At 37.9% G+C, this 26,850-nt stretch overlaps 1 protein-coding gene and 1 pseudogene across 2 annotated transcripts in view; one reads left to right on the top strand and one right to left on the bottom strand.

Annotated features, from left to right (window-relative positions):
• Paaf1 (proteasomal ATPase associated factor 1) overlaps nt 1–26,550 on the top strand; it is a 29,140-nt gene extending 2,590 nt beyond the window's left edge. Inside the window, exons 3-12 of one of the 2 annotated variants that reach the window (XM_003463447.5) lie at nt 1,952–2,055; nt 8,778–8,867; nt 11,148–11,246; nt 12,210–12,360; nt 16,075–16,269; nt 19,794–19,885; nt 22,040–22,155; nt 22,808–22,890; nt 24,440–24,522; nt 25,910–26,550. In XM_003463447.5, coding sequence (XP_003463495.1) covers nt 1,952–2,055; nt 8,778–8,867; nt 11,148–11,246; nt 12,210–12,360; nt 16,075–16,269; nt 19,794–19,885; nt 22,040–22,155; nt 22,808–22,890; nt 24,440–24,522; nt 25,910–25,987 — 1,091 coding nt within the window. In that variant the 3' untranslated portion in view covers nt 25,988–26,550. The remainder of the gene's footprint in view (nt 1–1,951; nt 2,056–8,777; nt 8,868–11,147; nt 11,247–12,209; nt 12,361–16,074; nt 16,270–19,793; nt 19,886–22,039; nt 22,156–22,807; nt 22,891–24,439; nt 24,523–25,909) is intronic. The other variant, XM_013145315.3, reaches the window with a different exon arrangement.
• LOC111755108 (U6 spliceosomal RNA) lies at nt 21,210–21,323 on the bottom strand (annotated as a pseudogene).
• Nucleotides 26,551–26,850: the final 300 nt, after the last annotated feature.

Here is a 26,850-nt window from a genome sequence, read left to right as displayed (position 1 = left end):
GATCCTTTTTCTTGATTTCTCTTTTCTTTTTCTGTTTCAAGGATTGAAGCCAGGGATTATACTCTACACCTAGGCTACCTTCCCAGACCTTTGTATTTTTTATTGTGATGCCTCATTAAATTTTTTAGGTCGGCTTTAAACTTGTGATCCACCTGCCCCAGTCCTCCAAGTAGGGGAATTTTAGGTATGAGCTGCTACGTCTAGTAATTTTTTTATTTGTTAAGTTGCTGTCATTTTTTTAGGAATCAGACTGAAAACCTAATTACTTTACCAGCCTATACCCATACAGCTTCCAAATCTTATCATTTTTCCCCTTGAATAGCACCCCCGTGTTGTTCTAGCTGTTTAGTTCACTTTATAGCCAGTGTGGTACCATTCCAAAGCCAAACCAATCTTCCTTCTGAAGTGTGTAAGAAAGTTTTGTTTTACTGATTGTAATGTCAGATGCCGGTGTTATATTTTATTTCTTCGAAAAATTAAGTTTTAAACAGAGTCTTCCTTTAAGCAGAGGAAATTGGTGTTGCCTAGACAAGGAGAGGGTGGTAGCTAGAAGAGCTCAGAGGCATTGTTTTGTTTTTCAAAGATGGGAAGTTGAAGAAAGTAATTTTTAAAATGTAGACTGAAGTTAGGGGAGAGAAGGACTAACTGAAAACCCAATGTCTAAAGAAAAGTTAAGGAGACTGAATTAAGCCTAAGAGACTAGGATGAAGTCAAATGAAAGAGTAGATGTATATAAATGTGTGTTCATGTGTAAGTAAATATGAGGGAGTCATATATCTTCGGTTTCCTTGTGAAAGTAGAGCTAGCGTCAGCGCATAAAGGAAGAGGTTATTTTTTTTTTTTTGTAAATAACAGCTTTATTGAGATAGAATGTATTTTATCTTAATTACATATATTTCACATCCCTAGCAAACGCTCCTGTAATCCATCTTCTCTGTCAAGATGTCCACCCTAGATTGAGTTCCTTCATGAATTACCCTTCACTGATGCCTCCTTTTCTCTTGTTCTTTTCGACTATGTGTGCATATAGATGAGTGCCTTTCCCCTTCCTTTCTTTCCCTTTCCTTGAGATTTACTTTTTCTTTCCCATTTCTTAATCCTAGCCAGGACTCCTTTCAGAATCTCTAGAAAGTCTCCCTTGTGTGAACTCATGGTTCTCTGTTACTCCTAGAACTTGTGTTTCAGTGCAGCAGTTATTTAATGAGTAACTTAAAGCTGTTTCTAAACTCAAAGACTTGAGCCTAATGGAGAAGTCCAATATATAAATTGTGTTAACTTGTATGATCCTCCCACCTCATCCTCCCAAGTGCTGGGATTACAGGTGTGCACTGCCACACCAGGCTTTTGTTTTTTGTGGTTTTTTTTGAGACAAAGTCTTGCTACGTAGTTCAAGCTGTCCCCGAACTCACTACTTAGCCCATACTGGCATGGAACTCTGGATGATTCTTCTTCCTCAGTCTCCTGAGTGCTTAGGTTACATGTGTGTGCTACCATGCTCAACTGCAAAACATTTTTAATTTCACTCTACCATCTACATATATTTATAATAGTGATATTTTATTTAGGTGATATGACTGCTGAAATCAGTATTCCATTTAGGAAAATTTTCCAGATTAATGAAGCTTAATTCTTCACTATTTACTATGTATGTATATACTTTGGATAGATACATACACGCATCTTTTTTTTCCACTTTCATCCTAGAAGAATCCATCTCATGGCTAATAAAGCAGGTTGCTATCACTCTAGCAGCTTTGCTCCAAATGCTGTATCTTTCAATCTTTGTTCTTGACTTTTAGACTTTTAAATTAGATTTGCTCTTTCATCTTCACCTGACTTTTAATACAGGTATCCATTTTTATTTTATGGGCATACCATCTATACAGATGCCTGAATTGGGTTTTCAAGAAGCAAAATATTTTTTGAGACATGCTTCTTTTGTGCTATATAGGGAAACCATCTTTGTATGGCAGCCTAACTTGTCAAGGAATTGGACTAGATGGCATCCCAGAGGTTACAGCTTCAGAAGGATTTATTGTGAATGAAATAAATAAGGTAGGTTTTTATGTCTTCTAGATGGCAAATTATTTAAAACTATGGTCAGACCCACATACCTACTTCACATCTCTTTTTTTTTTTTTGTCTTTTTGAGAGAGGGTCTCACTATGCAGTTCAGGCTGGCCTCGGGCTCACTTTGTAGCCCATGCTGGTCTTGAACTTGCAATAATCTGCCTGCCTCAGCCTCCCGAGTGGTGGGATTAAGGAGTGTGCCACCATGCCCAGCTTACATCTATATCATTATCTGTGTATCTCTCTCACCCTCAGTTCATTTGTATAATAATTGTACTTTTTGCTACTTTTGAATGTTAAGAATTTTTTTTCTTTAGTTACATTTATTTTTAAATGGAATCAGATTTTCTCTGACTTCTCTTGTATCAGTTCTGATAGTGCAAGCCATGTATATAAATTTAAATTTTCTAGTAGCTATATTAAAAAGGTAAAAATAAATAAATAAAATTAATTGTAATCTCTTCTTTAACCCAATATTTCTAAAATATTTCAGTATGTAATTAATATGCACATTTATTAATGAGATATTTTACTTTCCTTTTTTTTTTTTTTTGTCTTTTTGAGACAGAGTCTCCCTATGCAATTCAGTGTGGTCCTGAGCTCACTTTGTAGTCCAGGCTAGTCTCATACTCAAAACGATCCTCCTGCCTCAGCTTCCTGAGTCCTGAGATTAGAAGTGTGAGCTGCCATGCTTGGCTACTTCCCCTTTCTTAAAATTTGAAAATCCTCTATATATGCCTCTACTTACGGCACATCTCAATTCAAGCTCTAATTATTTGTTGGAAATACTTGATCTGTATTTACATTTCATCAAATTTACAACTGAAAAACATTCACAGTTGGTGAATATGGAAGTGTAGCTTAGCGGCCGTTCACATATTTTATATGCGTGAGGCCCTGATTGAAATCCTTACACACACAAGAAAAATGTCCCATGGTTTTAGCTAAGTGTGTGTGCCTAAAGTTCTGGCTACTCAGGAAGCTGAAGTGAGACGATTACTTGAATGAAGGATTTTGGAACAAGTATAGGCAATTTTTTTTTTTTTTTTTAAAGACATGATCTTGCTGTGTAGCTCAACCCAGCCTTTAACTCACTATATAGCCCAGGCTGGCCCTAAACTCACCGTGGTCCTCCTGCCTCAGTCTCCTGAACGCTGGGATTGCAGGTGTGCACCACCATGACTAGTTGGAAACATACCTCCTAAGAAAAAGCTAGGTCCATACATAAGAAGTTCCAAGCCAACCTAAATGTTCTTAAGTAATTGAATTGAGAAACTGAATATCAGGGTTTTTTTTTTTTCACTAGAGATCAAACTTCTGACCTCACACTTGCCAAGCAGGTGCTTATGCTGCTGAGCTAAATCTCCAGCCCCTGAATATCAGCTTTTAAATTATACTTCTAAATAAAATTAGAAATCCTCTAAAGTATTTAAAATTCTATTCTGTATTTGCACTAGCCACATTTCAAGTACTGAATAGCCTCATATGGCTTGTCTATACCATATTTGGACAGCAGAGCCTCATAATCTGTGTGGAGAACCTACATTAATTGCACTCTGTAATTTTCTTATTTGTCTTTGGGTAGATGACTAAACTGTGTTGCAGAATCTGTGATCTCCCTTTCCTTAATCATTTTGACTGCTATAATGTAATTAAAACTTTTTGGTTATAAGATTTTTTTGTTTTTGTCTCTTTGTATGGGGATTAAACCTAGGGCCTTTGCATTGAACTGTATCTCCATCCTATTTTATTTTTTTATTTTGAGACACAGCCTTGCTAAGTTTCCAGATTGCCCAGGTTGAGCTTGAACTTGCAATCTCCTGCCACAATTTTGCAAAATGCTAAGATTACAGGCCAATGCCATCAGGCCTGGTGGTTGTTAAGGTGTTCCGTATATACTAACAAGAATAGAGATTAGTTGCCCAGTTGCCCAGGTGTGGTGGCACACGCCTGTAATCCCAGCATTTGAGAGGCTGAGGTAGGAGAATTGAAGTGAGTTTGAGGCCAGCCTGAACTACATAGTGAGACCCTGTGCCCAAAAAAAAAAAAAGTGAGGTTAGTTTTTTTGTTTAGTTTGTTTTTGTACACAAGGTTTTAAGCAAATGTTCATTCATTACCCTTTTTGTTCTAGGTAATGAACTACATGTTTTATATTTGTTTTTCAAAGCAGCTGTGGTTGTAGAGTATATGAAGATCTGAGTTTAAATCTTAGTATACTTATTAACTTTGTAATTTTGGACCAAGCAACAGTTCTCTGAGCCTGATTGATTCCTCACTTCTGTCACAGAGATAATATTGTACCTTATGGGATTCCTAATGAGGAGAGAGCTTTCATAGGGATGAAAGTACAAATGTTACAAAAGTTATTTTATTTTATTTTTTTTGTCTTTCCTTTTTATTGGTAGCGGGGATCGAACTCACGACTGCCTGCTTGCAAGGCAGGCGCTTATGTCGCTGAGCTAAATCCCCAGCCTCACAAAAGTTATTGTTTACTGTAACAATCCTATGGGATAAAAATTTTGAATTTCCATTTTGCAGATAAGAAAACAGAGTTTGAGGCTAATTAATCCTAACCAAAGTCCAACTGTATACTGGAATTGAAGCCCAGTTCTATTGATTGCAAATTTAACACCTCCTTGGAAGCCTGTATTTTTCCCAAATTAGGTGCCAGTATCCATCCACAGCCTAGGTGCTTTTATAGTTCCTTTTTTCTCCAGATACAGATATAGATATACATATACATATACATATATGATATAATTTAGTGTTCACCAAAAATACATACTTCCAGAAGAGAAAAATTTATGTAGCTGTTTTAATACTAAATTTATTGAGACATCATGAGATTAATGCGAATTATCTTTGGTTTGTATAGTTACAAGAGGTGCCCATGAGCTTCCAGACATATTAGTTCAGTAAACTGCTGCTTGGGTAACCTCGGCTACTGAGTTAGCTGCCTTGGATTTTCAATTTCTAAAACCCAGCAATAAGGTGGATTTACAACATCTTCTAGGGTCTCCCATGTGAGGAAAGCATCATCTGTTACAAAATATCATGCCATCTTTCTTTTCCTGAAGTGTGTATCCATTTTTTTGGTGAGTTCTGTGTCCTTGGACTCTGCTCTGGGATATTTTGTTATTGTTGTTTAGTTGGTTTCTAATTATAAGACAAGAGTCTTCCAAAGTTGTCCAGGGAAGGCTGAAACTTGCAGTCTTCCTGCCTTAGCCTCCCAGAGTACTGGCATTACAGGCATGTGTAACTATTCCCAGCCCCAAAATTCTGTGTTTCATATGTATAGCATCTCAGTCTAGTGTCTATTTTTTTGTTTTTTGGGTTTTTTTTTTTTTCTGGTATCAGGGATTGAACTCATGACCTAGGGCTTGCCAGGCAGGTGCTTATGCTGCTGAGCTAAATCCTTGGCCCTTAGTGTCTATTTTTATTTATTTATTGTCTTTTTGAGACAGGGTCTCTATGCAGTTCAGGCTGGCCTTGAACTCACTTTGTAGCCCAGGCTGGTCTCGACCTCGCAACGATCCTCCTGCCTCAGCCTCCCGAGTGCTGAGAGTACAGGATGAGCCACCACGCCTGGCTAGTGTCTATTTTTAATTGGACATACTTGATCTGTATTTCTTCCTTTCATATTCATGCCAGGATACAATCTTTATCTCTTCAAACTACATTGCTAATTTCTACTGTGAACTTGCTGAGTGGGTTCAGACAGTAAGTGCTTTTGGTTGAACATTTATGTGTTTCCTAATTGCCATGAATCATTTTGCTATTTGATGTTGCTACTTTGTTCTTTTAGACATCAGATCTGACATTATGCTTAAATGCTTAGCCCTGGAGGATTAAAAAAAAATAAGAAGTTTGACAGAATGTTATCTTAATGTGGCACACTCACACTTTTTTCCCCTGAATTTTATCTGTTTTGATATCTCCTACAGCTTTTCTTTAAAATATTTTCATTAACAGAGTGCTTGTCTACTGCTGACATTGGAAGTATTTCAACATTTATCTTCCTCTGTAGTCTGTATAAAGATTAAAGGTTCATTTGCAGGACTGATAAGCAGGAGCAAAACACTGATTCTTGAAATCTTTCACATAATTGGCCCCTAAGAAATGAAGAATAAACACATTTCTTTTTTTTTTTTTTTTTTTTTTTTTTTTTTTGTCTTTTTCCTTTTTACTGGTACCGGGGATCGAACTCACGACTGCCTGCTTGCAAGGCAGGCGCTTATGCCGCTGAGCTAAATCCCCAGCCCCAAATAAACTCATTTCTTACAGAGACCTGAACACTAAGCTTTTGGAGCTCCTTGTGTCTTTGTTGGTTTGACTATTCAGCCTGGAGATTTTAGCTGGCACTTCAGTTTCTGTTATAGGAGGCAGTTCCAAATCTAGGTCAGCTATCTTGTAGCTATATGGGCTTTGTCACAGGATTATAAACAAAAAATTCATTTAATGAGTCCTGTAGGCAGCTGAGCATGGACATGCTGGTTAAGAAAATAATGTTTAGGTAGCTATTTTAATTGTTTTGTAAAAGGAGTAATAGCCTATAATAAGAGCATATTGATTTTCAGTGATGAGAATGTTATGACTTTGGTTTTTTTAATATAGGTTTTTTTTGTTTATTTCTTTGTTTTTTGTACTAGGGATCAAACTCACAACTTTGTGCTTGGAAGACAAGCACTTACGATGTTGAGCTAAATCCTGAGCTCGAGAATGTTATGATTTTGAAAGTGTTTTTTTTTAGTGAAGTATGAGGACTTCTATCTGTTGGATATAAAATGATTCAGTATATTGATTTTAAATACCCTTTCATTATCGTAAAGGATTTCTAGAAACTCCAAAGTACTACTGTAGAAGAGAGAACATGTTAGGGCCTTTTGATGAACGTAACTTCTCAGCTTCTCATAGGACATAAGCAGTTAGGTGGTGGTCAGTTGGTTAGAGTGTTGTTGGTGTTGGTGTTTTACTTTGAGAAAGAGATGTTACTTTGCAAGAATCCTTGAGCAAGAGTTTATCGAGCTCTGGGCCACATAATGAGTTCAAGGCCAGTCTGAATTTCATAGTGAGGCTGTGTCTTAAAAAAAAGGAGAGTTTACACAGCCTTTTATCTGTCTACTGCCTATTTACATAAAATGATTATAAATGACCATTAGCATGTCATATCATCTGGTTCTGGTACAAAGGGTGTGATTAAAAAAATATGGTGAATGTTTTTAAAACTATATTACAGTAGAAGACACACTGGCACTAATTCTCTTCAAAATGTTCTACCTCACTTCAAACATATTTAGCTCATGTTCTTGCCACTTTTTGAAATAGTTCTATAAGTTCTCCATTGTGTCTTTAGTTACACTGTTATAGCTGCCTCAATGTCCTGAATCCATTCAAAACTTTGATCTTTCATGATCATTTTGACTTTGAGGAAAAGCCAGAAGTTGTATAATGCCAGGTTCAGATGAGGACAAAGCAAAATGTTTTTACTTGTCTGCCTTTCCATTGGACGTGGCAGCAACCTTTGCTATAGTTTTGATCACATCTTGTGGACACTCATGAAAGAGGACCTCTAAAACTGCTTCAGAAAGTAGCAAGAATGATGGCATAAGTGTGTTTGAAATGAGAGTATTTTGAGGTGATTAATGGTGATGTGTTTTTCACTGTAATAAAATTTTTTATTTAAACATGCATTGTATGTTTGGTGGGGTTTTGGTTTTTGGTTTGTTTGTTTTTGCCTTTTTAAGATACGGTCTCGCTATGCAGTTCAGGCTGGCCTTGGACTCAACTTTGTAGCCCAGGCTGGTTTTGAATTTACAATAATCTTCCTGCCTTGGCTTCCTGAGTGCTGGGATTACAGGTATGTGCCACCACACCAGGCTATGCACTGTATATTTGGATCACATACTCAAAACAGTTAGGGCCTTATAACACAATTTTGTGATGATAGCCAGTCTGTGACCATGTGCAGTTACATTAAGGCCTAAGTGGAAATGGGCACTGTAATCTTGATGTAGTTTTAGACATTGTATGGGTATATCATATGTACTTTAAAAGTTTACTCTGGTATATAAAAAAAAGAAAGTTTACTCTGGTAATTATAAATGTTAGTAGTTCTTGTGGGCAGCCAGGTGAGGTAGCATATACCTGTGGTGCTAGTACTTGAGAGGCTGGGGCAGGAGGACCACCTATTCAAAGCCAGCCTAGGTTATATGATGAGCTCAAGCTCAGCTTGAACTACATAATGAGGCCCTGCCTAAAAAAAAAAAAAAAAAGTTCTTGGGGGTAGAACCTTTACTTTTAGATTTATCGTTTAGATTTATCTGGTGCTGAGTTTCCTCACATCTCTCAGCACTTTACTGCTGATCTTATTCCTTGCCTGACTGCTGACAGTATTGGTGTTTGTTTTTCTTCAGAATGTTAATCCTTTTTTGCATGTCATTTGTACTTTATTGTTGGTCTGTCTTCTGGGGGACCATTTACTTCCATGTAAAAAGGTAATGGCACCCCAGCGGCGCCATCTTGTGTTACAGTCCTCTGCAGTGAAAGGACTGCTGAGCCCGGAGGATGAAAGACTTGTGCACTGGGGCCGGAGGGTTAGAACAAGTGCACTTGGAAGATGAGGGTTTCTTTTGTCTTGATGTTTTCTCCGAGAGGTTTTAATTACACTGAAGTAGCCTAATTGATGAATTTTTATCTTTTCTCTCTAGAAAAGCATTCATATTTCATGTCCAAAGGAAAACGCATCTTCTAAGTTTTTGGCACCATATACTACATTTTCCAGAATTCATACAAAGAGTGTAAGTATGCTGATAAAGAGAAAATATAATACTGTGCTTTTTCCCTCATTTTGTCTGCTTGTCTTGTGCTATGGACATGTGTCTTTCATTTATTTTACATATAAGATTTTACATATTAAAAAATTTACATATAAAGTGATAGCTGGGCTGGGGATTTAGCTTAGTGGCTAAAGTGCCTGTCTAGCAAGTGTGAGGTCATCCCAGCACAAAAATGAAAACAAAAACAAAGATGACAGAGCTGATGAATTATAATGTTTGGCAAAACTGGTACTCAAGTCCATAGAGCGTATGCATACAAAGGTACTCATTGTAATCTTAGAGATTACATGAAATTTTCTTAAATATGTTTTAACAAGCTACTTAGCAGCTTTTGGATAATGATAAAATAACTGATGCTTATTATCTGCCTCTAGACAGAAAGATTTTCTCAAAATTCCAAATATACCAATCTGAGGAATACAGTGGTACCTTGATTCATAAACTTAATTCTATCTGTAATTCTGGTCACAAACTGAATTGGAGGAGTACCAAATCAAATTTCTCTGTAAGGTCAACATTGAACCTAACCATTGAATTGGATTTGGTCCTCATCAAGTGTGGTTTGTGACCAGAATCATGGAAAGAGTTAAGTTCATGAGCCAAGTTCCACTGTAGTTTTAAAGTTTTATAATAAAGCCCTTTCTAATACTATGGGCCTTTTTGAAGCAGAAATAAAAAGTGATGGATAAATTGATCATATTAAAGCCTATCTTTATGTTGCATTTTTTATTTTTATTTTTAAAATTAATTAATTAATTTGGTTTTTTGAGACAGGGTCTCTATAGGGCAGGCTGGCCTTGAAGTCACTATGTAGCCCAAGCTAGACTCACAGAATCCTCCTGTGTCAGCCTCCCAAATGCTGGGATTACAACCATGTGCCACTGTGCCTGGTTTTATGTTACTTGTTTAGAAAGCTATTTTTGCTGAGTGTGGTGACGCATATCTATAATCCTAACACTCAGAGATTGCTTTTAGTTGAAGGCCAGCCTGGGCACATAGTGAATTCAAGAGCAACCTGGACTACATAGTAAGACACTGTCTCAAAATAACTAATAGGAAATAGAAATCTGTTTTTTATTCTTATTACAAAACAAATATATCTTTAGTAATGAAAATTTAGGACATAAGAAAGTGAAAGAATCATTCTTCTTTAAAAGGGTCATTCTTATTTTTGTAAACTACAGATAACTAGTGTGAATTTGTGTTATATAATCTTTATTAGTAATAATAATGGTGATAACTAACATTTATTGATTGCCTCCTATGAACCAGTACCATAGTAAGTCTATATATTATTTTACTTTATCCTTGTATTTCTACTTTAACCATATTACCCAAATAATTTTTAGAGTAATGCTACTTTATATCCTACTCTTTTTTTGTTTTTGAGACAGGGTCTTGCTATGCAATTCAGGCTGGCCTTTAACTTACCACGTAGCCCAGACTGGCCGCAAACTCACAGTGATTCTTTGCCTCAGCCTCCCCAATGCTGGGAATACAAGTGTGGACCACCATACTTGGTTTATATATTACTTCTTTATTATTATTATTATTTTTATTTTTTTCTCTTAAAGCCATCACAAGGGAATATTACTTCTTAATTATGTATATATTATTCTATAGTTCTAAGAGCTCCACAGCTGTATAACCTTTCTGTGATTTATTTTTCCATCTCATTACTGGACACACAGGTGTTTCCTATCCACTTTTTTCATCAGGAACTGAACTTAGGATCTTGCACTTGCCAGGCAGGCACTGTGCCACTGAGCTACAGCCCCAGCCCATACCAGTGTTTCCAATTTCATCATTTTGTGTTTTTATGAGCACAGTGTATATATACACAGCTATACAGAGATATATATGGAAATGTCTTTGCTCTTACTTGTATCTTCCTAGTGCAAGTTGTTTCCTAAAATTTAGTAGAAGTATATTAAAAAGTAAAATGGCAAAAGATGGAGACCGGAAATTGATAATACAATGGGTGAAACCTTTTAGTTAAAGCCATAGTGTGCATATGATTACAGGAACATTTTTTTGTTTGGAGAAGTAAAAGCATGTTAGCCACAGACTGTTGAGAGTTTGGGGATAAAAGCTCAGCCTTCATATACAACATGGGTTCTTTGTGTTGGGAAGCATAGGCATGAAGTTGTTTTGAAGGGGTGTGAAACAAAGTTGATTTAAATGTATTTCAAGAGAACAGGAGCATTTCATGATTGTACTGTTGATGTGTCTTTTGAACAGATAACATGCCTGGACATTTCCAGTGGCGGAGGCCTTGGTGTGTCATCTAGTTCTGATGGGACCATGAAGATCTGGCAGGCTTCCAATGGAGAACTCAGAGTAAAGGATTTGAACCTATTTTTAGAGTCTTAGACTTGAAGGGTGACCTGGACTGAGTCATAGAATGAAGAGTGGCCCATTATAAAGATATGACCACTGCACTTTATTTGATCTATGTTTTCCCATTTGTTAATCAGAGAACCATTTCAAGTTTAGTAATTTGCCAGACAGAATGAAGCTACAGCAGTTGAGCCACATCAGTGAATGTATTAAGCCCTTGGTTTAATCTGCCTTCTCTGGTCAGTTTCTAACACAGCATAAAGCTAGGCTGTTAGACTGAATGTATGGCTAAACCTGCAACCTATCCAGCAGATGTTAAGAAGAGTAAGAGGCACTGTCTTGGTTACTTATCTTTCCTTGCTGAGACAAAATACCTGACACCCAAAATTAGGAAAGAAAAGGTTTATTTAGCTTACAAGTTTTGGAGGTTTCAGTCCATAATCAGCTGGCTCCAAGGCAGGGTGGTGTGGCACGGGCAACACTGCAAGGCAGCAGCAAGAGCAAAAAACGGAGAAAACACCACCCCCCCACCCTGCTGTATTTTACACAGCCCCCTCACCCCTTCAGGGCAAGTAAAGCACTGGCAAAATGTTCCTGCCCTCCCTTGCACAGGATGGAATATTTACAAAGTAAGAACTCTGACTCCCTACTGAATCTTTCAGTTAAACTTCTAAACTTCTCAGATTGTTACAGTTATCAATCTTAATGATCACCATGCCTCTTTAGCTCTTAATTTTTAGAACTAGATCACAGAGTTCAGTTCTATAACATCTGTATCTTAATCTCAGGGGAAAAAACTAGCAACTCTTAGAACATTACTGGTAGACAGATGAGCTAACAGCTTTTTAAAAATGTAGCATGAAAGAATAGCATTTATTTCATATAAGGGTCCAAAGTTATAGGAAATGAGAGAACATCAAGAGATGGACAAGAACTAGAATGGCATTCTCTTTTGTTTTTCAGAGAGTGTTGGAAGGACATGTGTTTGATGTGAATTGTTGTAGGTTTTTCCCATCAGGCCTTGTGGTTCTCAGCGGGGGAATGGATGCCCAGTTGAAGGTCTGGTCAGCTGAAGATGCTAGCTGCGTGGCGACCTTCAAAGGCCACAAAGGAGGTAGGAGAGCTTCTCTAATAGTCTCCATAACAAATCACTGTGATGATAGAAACAGAAGCTGAGCATGGTAATATATGTAATCCCCACACTTTCCTGTAATCCCAGCACTAGGGAGGCTCAGGCAGGAAGATTGCTGTGAGTTTAATGCCAGCCTACGGCAACGTAGTGAGTTCATGGCCAGTCTGGAGTACATAACAAGAACCTATTTCAATAAAACAAAATAAATTAAAAAGACATAAAGGCCAGTTACTCACAGACATACAATTAAGTCATCCACCAGAACATTTGAATGAGTACTATTTCCCCAAGGACTAGAAATTCCTTTGCTAGACAGTCTTTTTATTGCTTAACTAGAGCCATTTTATACAGATGACTGTTTTCCCTAACCGATATTGAAAAAAGAAAAATCCTTCCCAGAAGATTACCTACTTGTATGCTGGGGGAAAAAAGAGAGAGCATAGGTATTATGGTCAGGGATTGCAAGGAGAACAATTATATACAGAGTCTATAATTTAGAGTATTATTTATAGTGGTCACACAAGGAGTTAAATACAAAGAAAGTGCAGGACATTTGTCCACACACTAAACACCTAGAGAATCCAGCCAATTACCTGGATCCCACAGCAATGTCTGCGTGTGTCCAGCTGAAGACCTGGAGCCCATGACTATGTTCCCCACGAGTTCAGCTGGAGGCCTAGAGCCCACGACAATGACTCATGCAAGTCTCTTTCACGGATCTTTGCTGGGAGGGCCTCAAGGTCACTGGTGGAAACTAGAAAGTCTGTGCCAGCAGGATGAAGGATGAAGGTTCTGCACTGGAGCCAAGAAGTGATGCTAAAAATAAGGACCAGGACTGCCCTGAAAAGTACCGTAGTCGTCTTCAGTGACAGAGAGGTCCTGAGCTCCTCCAGTGATAACAGCTGAGTACGTATCAGGAAGCCAGCATGACAAGCTTGTCCTGGAGATTAAACAGCATACATTTTCCCCTCTGGAGACAGGAAGGACCAGTGTTCCTCTGAAGTGAACCGCAGTGACAGGATCCCAAGCTCCTCTGATGAATTCCTATCGGGAGCCAGCATGATTTCAGGAGAACCAACAACTCCAAACAACAACAACACTTAGGAGGCCATAGCACTACTCTTCCTCTCCAGGTCTCCTTTCTTAAGCTGGCTATAGTTGTCAAGTGGGCCTTCCACGCTCAGCACCACGCTGATTCAGTTCAGCTGATGTTTGACTATCAGTTTTCAATCCACAGCAGTGGGACAGAGAAAAATCTATTTTCTTATTACTAATCTTTGGCTATGGTGACAGTAAAACCCAGGTGATGAATGACTTCATCACCAGATACCAACAATAGAGCTTGTTACTGACTGTTGTTTACCATGAATTTAAATTATAGTTAATATTTTAACAATGGATTATCTGTATAACTAGATAATATCAGATTGTAGAGATAGACTGAGAATAACCTCCCTTTGTAACTGATTATTTGGTTGGCTGAAAAAAACATAATTTAGGGATGTTTTATCCTTAATTAGAATATTTAGAAAGTGATAAAACCAGATATGGTGACACACACTTACAATTCCAGCATTCTGGAAAATTTTGGCTAGAAGATTGAAAGTTTCAGCCTGTCTTAGGCCATTTAGTAAGAGCCAGTCTGAGGATGTAGCTTAGTATGAAGGCTCTGTGTTTAGTCCCCACTGCCAAAAATCAAAATGGAAAAGGGGAAGAAAAAAGAAGGAAAAGGAAGAAGAAGGAATAGGAGGAAGAGGAGGAAAGAAGGAGAAGAAAGGTTACAAGATTACAACTTTGGAGATTTCAAAAATATAATACCATTCTCAAATAATTCCTTACCTTGCATCCCTCCCTCAGAAACATAGTGACGTTTTCTATAATTGGGAATTAATTATGAATTGCCCTCTGTGATATTTACACCTATGTTTTTACCTTGTGAACCCCACTGCACCACTGTATCTTGTTGTAGAGATCTTGTAGGGTCTTGCTTTACCACTGAGCCACATCCCCAAGTTGTGTTTGCATTTGTTACTGTTAATGCTTCTCAGTAGTGGTAAGAAAATACGAGAAACAGAGCTAGGCTTGGTGGCATATGCCTATAATTCCAGCTCCTCTCCAGGCAAAGGCCACAGAATTGCAAGATCAAAGCCATGCTGGGTAATTTAGTGAGACCCTGTCAAAATGAAATAAAAATAGGGCTGTGGATACAGCTCAGTGGTAGAGTACTTGCCTAGTGTTTTGTTGGACCTGGGTTTGGTTGCCAGTACCTCACAAACACAATAAAAAGCAGAGGATTGTGTTGAAAGCAAATATGGTTCTTTATTGCCTAGGGTGTTTCTTACAAACAAAACAAAGCAAAATCATAAGGAAGTCTAGACTAAATGAACATAATCTGATGCTGATAATAGAGAGCTATTAGAAACTTTTTAAACAGTTCTGTGTATAGATCTGTTGTGAAGGATAAGCTTTTGTTAATTTAGTTAAATCTCTGAAAGTTAAACTTTTGTTAGTTAAGTTGCTTCCCTTTCTAGTATATGAAAACATGATAGTAAGAGAGACAGTATAATGGAATAGTCAAGTATGAGATTTGGAGGCAAATTTTGATTTAAATTTTAATTCTGCCACTTAAAAGTGTGATCTTGGAAATCATGTAATTTTTCTGGGCCTCAATTTCCTCATATAAAATGAGAAACTAGTAGTATTAATTGAGATGGTACAAATGAAATAGTATAATTTTCAGGATATAATATAGTTTTATTATTTACATAAAATATAAAATTAAGCTTTAATACTTGCTAGAAAATGAAAGCCTGTGACCTGTGATGTTTTAATGTACTTCTCAAGTATAAAAAGCAGAAATTGTTGTTTCTAATAGAATAGATATTTTCCATTAGAAACAAATTACGATTCTAGTTGATTTGCAATTGATGCCCCTGAAATTTTATATTCTTTAAATGTATTTATGTGGCCACTAATATAGGTTAAAGGTTTAGGATTTTTTAAAATTAACAAACTAAGGTAAATTTTCTGTGTATATTCAGAATCTTTCAAATGGAAAGATAAATGTAGTTCTGTGTCTCTAATATATGAGCAAATTAATTTGAAGTTAAATTGCTCAGGCCATTTAATTAAACCAAATGAGTTTGAATATGTAGGATTTATAATCCTATTTTGTGTAGTAAAGATTATATATTTTATGAAACATTGAGACCAAATTAAACCCCATTTCATTTGACTAGTTGGTTGAGGATTGTTGTTTTTTTCCTTTCTCTCGTATAGTGGAAATACTTATATTTGTAGAATAATTTTAAGAAATCTGATTGCATTTTTAGCATGTAGGTGATTATTTTCAGACTGATGCTTTCTTAGAAATGGGGTATACTATCTCCAAGTAATAGGAGGTTTAAGCCTCATTTTTTTCAACATCTAAGTCATCCATCGATTTTCTCACATGCACGTGTGTACGTTGCTTTCTAGCAACTTTAGAATGACTTACTATGACAATAAAACTAGGTAATTTTAAGAGTAACTTGTTAAATGTACATCTAGAAATAGGAAATTTGTACTTTAAAATGCCCAGTGGTACCACTTGCTCATGTTCTGTACACATTTATTAAACATTTATGCTGTTCTGTTCTGTCTTTGTATTTCCTTTACTACCTTGTCTATCTGAGGGGCTTGTTTTTCTCTTGCCAGGTATCCTGGATACAGCCATTGTTGACCGAGGGCGGAATGTGGTGTCTGGCTCTCGAGACGGAACGGCTCGGCTTTGGGATTGTGGGCGCTCGGCCTGCTTGGGAGTCATTGCAGACTGTGGTTCTTCCATTAATGGAGTGGCAGTGGGTGCTGCTGACAACTCTATAAACCTTGGCTCCCCTGAGCACATACCTAGTAAGTTGATATTGATATATGAGCTAGTTTTGTTTTTTGGGGGGATAATGGGAATTGAACTCAGGACCTTACGCTTCCAGGGAGGCAGTGAGCCATTGAGCTATATCCCTGGCCCCTAGTTTTGTTTCCTTGAGTCCCCTTCAGTGTTTACCTTAGTTTCTCCTTTTTTCTCATCCTTTTTTGCTTAATAGTTGCTATTTTAATTTTAACCCTAAGATTATTATGTATGTATTTATCTATTATGTTTCTATGGCTTTGGAATTAACAAAGGAGCCATGTGTCATAATCACTGTATTAAAGTACAGTATAATTTAGTAGATAAGACTAATATCTATCAGTCATTTAGTAAAACTGAATGTAGCAGCATACACCTATAATCCCAGAACTTTGAGAAGGTGGGAAGAGTGCAAATTTGAGGCCAGCCTCTAAAATTTAGTGGCTTAGAACCTGGCTCAAAATTAAAAATAAAAAGGAGTGGGGTATGCCAGGTGTATTGGTGCACGCCTGTAATCCCAGCATTTGGGAGGCTGAGGCAGGAGGATTGCCATAATTTTGAGGACAGCCTGGGTTACATAGTGAGTTCAAGCCCAGCCTGAACTACATAACACAACCCTGTCTCAAAAAAATAAAACCAACCAACCAACCAACCAAACAAACAAACAAACAAAAAACCCACTGGAGTCCAGTGCAAAGATCCTGAGTTCAATCCCTACCCAATTTTGCAAAAAATAAATAAATAAGTTAATACATAAAGTAATAATGCTCACCTGAATAAAGTTAGTGGTTCTTAATGCAAATATGATAGATTTTTAGAGAAAAGTTGTATAACAGGTTAGTGTATATTTACAAATGAAGTTGACTTAAACTGTGAAGGATGAATTCCAGTTGAACAGGACAGACTGTGGAGAGTAGGAGCTAGGGCGTGTATGGAGTAATTTATATTACAGTGTGGAGGTGACACTGAGTATTATGTAAAAAAATACATTTGGATTAGAAGGGTGAATTAAGAATGTTAGGTTGAATGTATTGTTCTGGTGAGACAGAAGAGTAAAGGTCCTAATCAGGCAAATTTTTTGTTTGTTTTTGAGACACGGTCTTGATAAATGGTGATAAATGGTTTGGGGTGGTCTTGAACTCACTGTGTAGCCCAATATTGTGATTGTATCTAGGATTCCCTCCCATGCCTCATGCAGTCATGGGTGGGGCTTTTCAGAGGTGGGTGAATCCAAAATCTAGTTGATAAGTACAGTGATATAAACTACGATATTCTTGTTTTCTTTACTTTTTCGTTTCCATTTTACTCTTAAGTTTGTTCTAGGATGGTTTATACACAGGTACTTCACTGCAATGCGGAGTCAGGGTCACTGTGTAGCCTAATCTAATCTTACTTCCCTGTACTTGTTTTTTTGTTTTTATTTTTGTTGTTTGAGATACTGTCTCACTATGTATTTCAGCCCACTGGGTCTTGAGCCCACTGTATCTCCCTGGCTGGCCTAGAACTCACAGTGATCCTCCTGTCTGAGCCTCTCAAGTGCTGCACCACATGCCTGGACTGTACTTGTCTTTCTGAGTTGAAGAGTACTTGACATAGTAAATCCTTTTCTTCAAAACGCCTTTTTTTTTGCTTCTTTGATACCTCAGTAGGTTTTCTTTGTATCTTATTGGATGCTGCTCCTTAGTATCTTCTCAAGTCACTTCTCTTCTACGTTTGAATATTAGTGGGCCTCACTATAAAGTTCCAGGTTCTCCACTTGTAAGTATATTTTCTCCCTGGGCAACCTCATCAGTTCCTTAGCTTTACATAGTATTTTAACTCAAAACTTCCAAAGTTCTATCTAAAGTATAGGACTTCTTACTGACAGGCAGCTGTGTTCACTATTATACCACCAATGCTGTTTTGTTTTGTTTTTGTTTTTGGAGACAGAGTCTCACTCACTGTGTAACCGGCCTGGAACTCACAGTGATCCTCCTATCTCAGCCTCCCAAGTGCTAGGATTATAGCTGTGCACCACCATGCCTCAATTTGAGACACTATTTAGATATCTGATCGATAGCTCACCATTACCTTATCTAACAAGGTGTATCTGAACCCTCTAGTCCATTTTTTCCCACTTCAGAAAGTAATACCATGCCAGTTGTGGCAACACATGCCTGAGGCAGGAGGATTGCCATGAATTTGAGGCCAGCCTGAACCTGAGAGAGACCCTATCTCAAAAAAGGAAAGGACTGGGGATTTAGCTCAGTGGCACAAGTGCCTGCGTGGCAACCTCAAGGTCTTGAGTTCATTCCTTGGTACCAAAAACAAGTGACACTGCCATTTATCCATTTGCTCAAGCTCAAAACCTGAACTTCACTCACAGTCCATCCTCCCTTTGTTCATGTCCCACACCAGCAGTCACGTCTCCATCTTTAGTGTTTGTAGTTTTTTCTCTGCTCCTTCTCAGTCTCTCTTTTCTTTCTCCTTTCCTTCTGCCAGTATTTTAGACTACTCTGTCATCCTTTGTCTGTGTTGCTACCTGTACTGTTCTATAATCTATTCTCTTCAGAGCAGCCATTGTGGTCATTAAAAACAAATGGTGGTAAACATCTCAAGTCCTGGCTACTCAGCAGGCTGAGGCAGGAGGATGGCAACTTCAAGACCAGTCAGGGCAATTTAGCAAGACCTTGTCTCATGAAAAAAGTAAAAGTCAAACAAATCAGAAAAAACTTTTTTGGGGGTAGTACTGATATCAAACCCAGGGGCACTCTACAACTGAGATACATCCTCACCTCTTCCCTTTTTTAGTTTTTATTTTGAGACAGTATCTTGGTAAAGTGCCCAGGTGGAACTCAAATTTATAGTCCTGCTGCCTCAGCCTCCCTCAGTGCTGGTACTGCAAGCCTACACCATTATGCCCAGCTTCACTGAATGAGTTACGACCATCAGTTTTGTTTGTTTGTTTTATTTTTGGTGGTTCTGGAAATTGAACTCAGGACCTTGTGCTTGCCAAGCAGGCACTGTGCCACTGAGCTGTATCCTTGGCCCTAAGCCATCAATCTTATTGCTAAATATACTGTATTTTAATATTGTGACTTTACAGTTACGGTTGTTCAGTATTTTTTATATATAGTCACCTTTCTGTGGTATTGGGATTGAACTTAGAGTCTTTGCATTGAGCTCATCCTCACCCTTTTGAAATTTTGAGGCAAGGTCTTACTAAATTGCTGAATTTCCTGGGTTGGGCTTGAATTTGTGATCCTCCTGCCTCTCATTCTCCCAGAATGCTGCGATTGTAGGGGATGCAGCCCCACACCTAGCTGAAGTCACCCTTTTTAATCACACAGATCTGTAAGGTTTTGAATTTTAATTTTTTCTGTAACTTTTCACAAATGTACTATTGTGTAAACAGTGTCACAGTGAAAAAATAGAACATAAATTTTAAAAAATTAATCAGTGACTCCCTAACATACAGTACAGTCAGTAGTCAGCTGTCTGTGTCTGTGCTCCACATAGCTGTCATTAACATGGCTCATCTGTCGAGCAGGTGAACGGGAGGTTGGAACAGAGGCGAAAATGCTGCTGGTGGCCCGGGAAGATAAGAAGCTTCAGTGCCTGGGACTACAGAGCAGGCAGCCGGCAAGTGGTTCCTATAAGACCTTTGAGGCCTGGGTCACTCTGATTGTTGGCAAGCTGTTTAGAAACATTTCTACTTGCTCCCTGTGTTCCCTTTGTGAGGAGGCTGCATGGCTTAGAGGGAGCATGTGGAGTGACAGCACGGGATGTGGAATGGGGCAGCATTTAAATCACAGCTCTCAGACCTAATGGCTATGACAGTGGAGAGGTTTCTTAGCCTCTTTTAATTTTTTTTTTCTTAGCCTCTTTTAGCTTAAGTTTTCTTATTACTAAAGTGGACATAATAGGACTTACTTCCTATTATGTGATGAATTAGGTGAAGAAGATGAAATGCTCTATTCCTTTGTGGCCTTTTTAAAATCACTTTCACAGTTAGGCGCAGTGGTGTACACCTGTACTTGGGAGGCTGAGGCAGGACAGTTGCTGAGAGTTTAAGGCCAACCTGGGCTGCATATCGAGTCCTTGTCTCAAAAAAAACCAAAACAACAACAACAAAACCAGACAAAGTCTGGTTTTGTACCTTAATATGCTATATGTAAAATGATGAGGTTTTATAGATCTTCATTGTGGGGTCCTACTACTTCTGAGGCAGTGTAAAGAAATTCTTGGTGAAGGTCATGCTTTCAGGGTTTTTGATCAATTAATGAAGAAGGTATTTTATAGAATTAGTTGAATATGTATATGTGTGTGTGTGTGTATATACGTATATATATATGTATAGTTAAGATAGTTATTCTACTGATTTCTCTGAGTTCACTGAAGAGAAAGATTTGTGCTGGTATTGTTCAGACAGTTGGATGCAGATGTCTTCCACTCTGGGTGAATGATTTGGGGATGACAAGGTGCAATGTATATACCATTGTTGCCCCTGATTGACATGTTTTAGAATTTTGTTTTAGATTTTTTTCTTTTTTTCCTTTCTTTTTCTTTTTCTCCTTAAAATAAAATGTATCTGGAAAAGAAGAAGAATTAGTTGAATTTTCTTCTTTGCTGGGCAAATTTTGTTCATTTGATTTATTTATTTATTTGGTACCAAGGATCAAAATCATGACCTCATACCAGGCAAGCACTTGAGCCACTGAGCTAAATCCCCAGCCCCCTTGTTCTTTTTATTAAGACAGGATCTTACTCTGTAATTCAGGCTGATCTTAAACTCACTATGTAGCCCAGGCTAGCCTCAAACTCATAGCAGTCCTCCAGCCTCAGCTGGGATTACAGATGTGGGCTACCACACCCACCTATTTTGCTCTTAATTAAACTCTGTTTACTCTGATTAGATTTGTACAATTTTCTTCTTGTTATCATCATCATCATGCAGAATAGCTTTAATGACTTGATTCAGCCCCAGCTTTTGTATTTTGGGTGTCATCCTTGTGTAGGGGCCGTGCAAATCTTCTCTGTATCGCTCCAATTTTACTATATGTGCTGCCGAAGTGAGCACAGCTTTTGTATTTTTATTTCATCTTGTTACTGTATTGTGCTATGGATGTTTGTTGCATTTTGCAAATTTATCCTAGGAATATATCTATTTTGCTAATGCTGCCTTTGCACTTGAACTGTGCCAGCTTTTACTGCCAAAGGTGAATTGGGTTTTCTTATTTTTTTACTTTTGGAATATCTGAAGATGATGTGGTCAGATTGACCTAACAGTATAGATTAAAAGAAAGTGTAATGATTTTTTTAAGTTATGAGATAATTGTGATTCTTTAAATTCCCTCATGAGATAAGCTTTTTCTTTTCCTACAAAGTATCCTCTTCAGAAGGGTGCTAGAATTGGCCATGAAGCAAAACATAAACATGAGAATGACCAGTGCTTTTCAGTGGATGTCATGATGGAAAGGGAAAGAAAGGTTTTTGGTGGACAGGAGCGTGTGTCAGACTGTTGAAGGGCATCAGTTTGAAAACTGTCACCTCTGAGCAAATTGTTTATGTAGATTGCACCAGCCCTCACCAACCTTAGGCCTTGAAATTGGTAGGTGGGGGTGGAGCTACCTTCTTTCTCAGTTTTTGGTCAGTGTTCGGTTTCCTGCTCATGATGCACAGAGAGGGAAAGCAAGAATCTCTGAAAATAGTGAAGTTCGCCCCTTTTTTGGTGTCTGTTTATTCTGGGAAGCAAATTAATCTTTAAACAACATTTTTGTCTCCTGTTGTTCCCAGGTCTTCCTCTTTATTGGCTCAGATGCCTTCAATTGCTGTACTTTTCTCTCTGGCTTCTTGCTACTAGCTGGAACACAAGATGGAAACATTTATCAGCTGGATGTGAGGAATCCTAGGTGAGTCACCAATCATTTGCATGGTCCTCTACAGAGTGGAATTTTTTACTGGCTTTAATATTGATTTAGTGTAGCAGATGACTGTTGAGCTCTAAGGGTATATTTTTCCATTGATAAAGTCTTTGTGGTGTGAATTATCTGATCTTATTATTCCTGGAATCCTGTTAAAAGATAGTTTGACTCCTATTGTCATGGTTGTCCAGCCATAATAATTGCTTTGGAAATTGTTCGAATAATAAAATAACTTTGCATTTAAAATGATTGTCTAGAGGTGGTTTTTTGTTTGTTTTTTGGGTTTTTGTTTTTGTTTTTTGTCTTTTTGAGACAGGGACTCACTATGTATGCAGTTCAGGCTGGCTTTAAGTTCACTTTGTAGCCCAGGCTGGTCTTGAACTTTCTTTCTTTTTTGGGGGGGGGCGGGGTACTGGGGATTGAACTCATGACTACTCACTTGCAAGCAGGCGCTTAATGCTACTGAGCTAAATCCCCAGCTCCCCACCTATCAAGTCTTGCCAGGCAAGAAACTATATGAATGGTTTTAACTTTTCTCTACATTTGTCCCGTTTCCTTTTATGTGATTATTATTATTATATGTTGAATGTAATCAAGCACTGCTTTCAGAAAGTAAAATTCCCCCTACTCTGAATCCTAGAGCTCCAGTTCAAGTCATCCACAGATCAGGAGCACCAGTTCTATCCCTGCTGAATTTCAGAGATGGATTCATTGCTAGCCAAGGTGAGTCCAGGGTCAGTTTAGAGAGACAGTTCCTTGAAGATCAAGGAATTTTTGTACTTGCAAGCTGTTTCTGTTGGGAAGAAGGCAAGATGTAATTTCTGTTACTAACACATAAATGCAAAAGAAATGAAAGTGTAACTGTTCTCAGGAGACAAGACTAAAACGAATAGTAGAAAGTTATCAGGAGCCACGTTTCAGTTCATTACAAGGAAACATTTCTGTTCCCTTAGAAAGAAGAGGCCCTTGAGGCAGAGAGCACCTGAGTGTGGAGGTGGACAGTGTAGCTGGTTGGCTCCTCTGCAGGAGTATTCTGCACTGGCTTAGAAACTAGACATGAACAGTTTTTGAGCTTCTTTGGTGGTTAATGAGAAGATTTAAGTTTTCATGTGAATAATTTTTTAATAACCTAGTATGCTTGAGGTCTGGGTTCAATCCTCAGGACCTTAAAAAGATCAGAGGGGTATTATCTCTCAATACTGTTATTTGGAGTGTGTACATTGATTATCAAATAGATTTAGAAAGCAGTTCTTCAAATTTCTTTCTTTTTTTGTACTAGGGATTGAGCTCACAACCTTGTGCTTGCCAGGCAAGCGCTTATGCCACTGAGCTAAATCCTGGCCCTAGTTTGTCAGATTTCAAAAAAAAATTCAAAAGGCAAATTGATATCTTTGGTTCTTTTCCAAGGTTTTATACAGAGGGTTTTGTTTTGTTTTGTTTTTTAGGGATTGGTGTTTGGGGGTCTTACCATATAGTTGCTTAGCTAACAAAGTCCTAATCTCACATTAGAGAGAGTACTTTGCAAAAAGATATTCTTTTATACAGAATGCTTCTTAGCATATAAAATAATTTTATTAAAAAGATTGGAAGGACTCAAAATACTAGTACTAATTAGCTTTGAGTGGTAAATTATGGGTAGTTTATTCTTATTGTTTATTTTTAATGTTTTCTTCAATGAGCTACTATTTTTATATTAAATAAAACAATAGCAAAAATCACTTTATTGGGTATTTTACAGATTATCCATTTCATCCGTCCATGCTCTTCTGAGGAAATTAAGACATGTAAATAGCCAGATAGATAGATTGATCCTCCTCGCCCCATAATGCTGAGGATTGAACCCATGGCCTATATATTCTGGGCAGGTGCTCTTCCACTGATTAGCTGTAATTTTGTTTTCTTGGTATTATTTTTCTCCTTGTATGTGTTGTCAGATTCATAGTTTGAGGAATAATTTGGGAGAATAAATTTTTCTTAAAGAAAACATTTTGTGTAGACCAATACCTTATTTAAAAACATTGTCAAGGATAAGTTTGCAGATAAATGTGTGAGCCTGCAGTTGTTTGCTGTGCCTTTGATGGCAGGCAGCCTTGTTCCCCAGTAATTCTGCACTTGGCCTTCAGATACTACCCAGGCCAGCATTCTAAGCAGCAGCTATAGGTCATCATATGTAGCCCATATAGAAGGACATATTTACTATTCTGTATCTTATGATCATCTTCTTTAGACTAGAATTCTCTTTAATTACCTAAATTTTCTTTTTGCCCTTTAGGTGATGGAAGCTGTTTTATTGTTCAGCAAGATTTAGACTATGCCATTGAGCTCACTGGGGCTGACTGTGACCCTGTGTACAAGGTAAAGGCCTTAGAGGACACTGGCCTGGGTTATTCCTACCTGGGATCCAGGGTTTGGAAGAGACTGAATCAGGATATCTGGTGGTCGTTAGGTATTCTAAAATACTGCTTATATGGTGGATGGAAAAAAATCAAAGCTTTTGAGTCAGAAGAGACTTCCTCATTTACTGGCTCTAGAAACTTGAAAAATTCATTCACCTCCTCAGCCTGTCAATTCATCTGTTTGCCCTTTTTTTTTTTTTTTTTTTTTTTAACTTTTTATCGGTACCAGGGATTGAACTCACGACCGCCTGCTTGCAAGGCAGGTGTTTATGCCGCTGAGCTAAATCCCCAGCCCCTCTGTCAATTCATCTGTAAAATGAGGATAATAATGAGATATGGATATGAAAGTTCCTTTATGAATGTATTCTTTAAAAATTACCAATTATTCAAACTCAAGATTGATTCTCATTACAGTGGAAAAAGAAAAATGAAATAGTATTTATTAATCAGACATTGTACAGATATCTAGTCTTTGATACCATTCTTTGAGGTCAGGATATTATTCCCATGTTGTCTTACAATTTTCAAAAAGTTTATGCAAATTAATATATACCTATAAAAATTCATGATACACAATTATACAGACTTAAAAGTCTGCTCTAAGACCTTTTTAGTTCCACTTTTTCCTCTAGCACTAACTAGTATTGTTTTGCATATATCTTTTAAGACTGTTTTTAGAGAAATTTTACCCTGACATCTGTGTATCTGTGCATTTATGTGAATAATACAGTTTTATTTTTAGTTTGTACATATTTGGGCCCATTCTATATGTATTGTCTTATAGTTTATTTGTTTTTTACTTAACATCGTGGAGCTTTTCCCAGGCAAGTTAATGTAGATCCATTTCATTTTTAAAAGTTCCTGCCTTGGGTTCTATATTGTGAACCAGCATATCAGTTCTATTTTACAAAGGAGGAAACTGAGACTCAAAAGGATTGAGAAAGTTGCCCTATGTCATGCAGCTACATGGTACCAAACTCAGTAATAATTATAGAATGCATGCTATTTCCATGCATATAGTTTTATAAGGCTTAGAGATACCCAAGCCTATCAATAGGCCATCTCCTCCTTAGTGCAGACTCTCTGAACTAACTCACATTCAGCTCTAATGGGTTTGCATTTCACTAAGGCTAATCAGTTTCTCTGTTCTGTGGTCATAAGTGCATCCTTGGCCCTGGCCAGGGATTGTGTAAATATATATTATGGATGGGATGTAATTTTCTCTTGCCTTCAGAGTCAAAGGTTCTTCAGACTTGCTTGAATTAGTGGAGTCAGTGAGCAGCCTCTATCTTTTTGAAATAGAAGAATTGCAGGCTTCCTTTGAGCTGTGAATTTTTGTGTTCCAGGTTGCCACATGGGAGAAGCAAATCTACACATGCTGTCGAGATGGTCTCTTGAGACGCTATCAGCTTTCTGACCTCTGACCTCTTGGAAAGTTACTGAAGAGCATTGACCCTGATCTACAATGAGCAGAAACATAATCAATCCTCTCCAAGGTCTATATGGCCCTGTAGTGTTGTAGGCACCTCTTGGAAGTCACTTCAAGTGAGCTAAATTGGCATCCCAAGACCTACTTTAAGGAAGAAGCTCACTTGTAGCTGGGCATGGTGCCACATGCCTATAATCTCAGCGCTGTGATAAGTTGAGGGAGGAGAAAACAAGTTTGATCCTACCACAGGCAATTTAAAGATTTAGCTATTTCAAAATAAACTTTTAAAGAGGCATCGATGTTGCTCAGTGCAGAGATTTAATTCCTAGTACCACCACCACCGAACCCTCCAAAAAAGAAGCAGCAGCAGCAATAGCTGCTGCTAATGTTTGCTCACTGCCTTTGCCCTTGCTTCTGCGTATTAAACCCACCCCGTGGCACAGGGCAAAGATCTGGATACTTGCAGTTTGTTCTCACAACAAATTGTGTTACATGTTTACAAGAACAGAAAACTAGAAAACCCTCCATGAAGGAAATAAATATTTGGAGAAACCTGAATTTGTGAAAATTTGTTAAAATTTTCTTATTCCAGCAAAACGTCAGTAAACAAAATGTAACTGCTTCTTGAGGGGTCCTCAGTCTGGCCCTAGAGAAGGATGCCTGGCAGTAGCAGTAGATACCTATAAACAGCAGTGTGGGAGAGAGTCTTATTTCTTGTACCCTAACTGCCCCAGAACTAGAACTGAGGGGTTTTCAGCAACCTTGGACTTTTGATACCCAAACCAGCAGTCCCAGGCAAACTGACATGGTAGGTCAGCCTCTTTAGATGAGGAAATAATCCTTGTGAAGGCAGTGGCT

Source organism: Cavia porcellus, unplaced genomic scaffold, assembly GCF_034190915.1.
Source record: "Cavia porcellus strain 051 isolate PalLab524CR breed Dunkin Hartley unplaced genomic scaffold, mCavPor4.1 scaffold_9, whole genome shotgun sequence".
Lineage (NCBI taxonomy): Eukaryota > Metazoa > Chordata > Mammalia > Rodentia > Caviidae > Cavia > Cavia porcellus.
The sequence above is the reverse complement of the archived record's forward strand: the minus strand, read 5'-3'. Positions and strand labels throughout refer to the sequence as shown.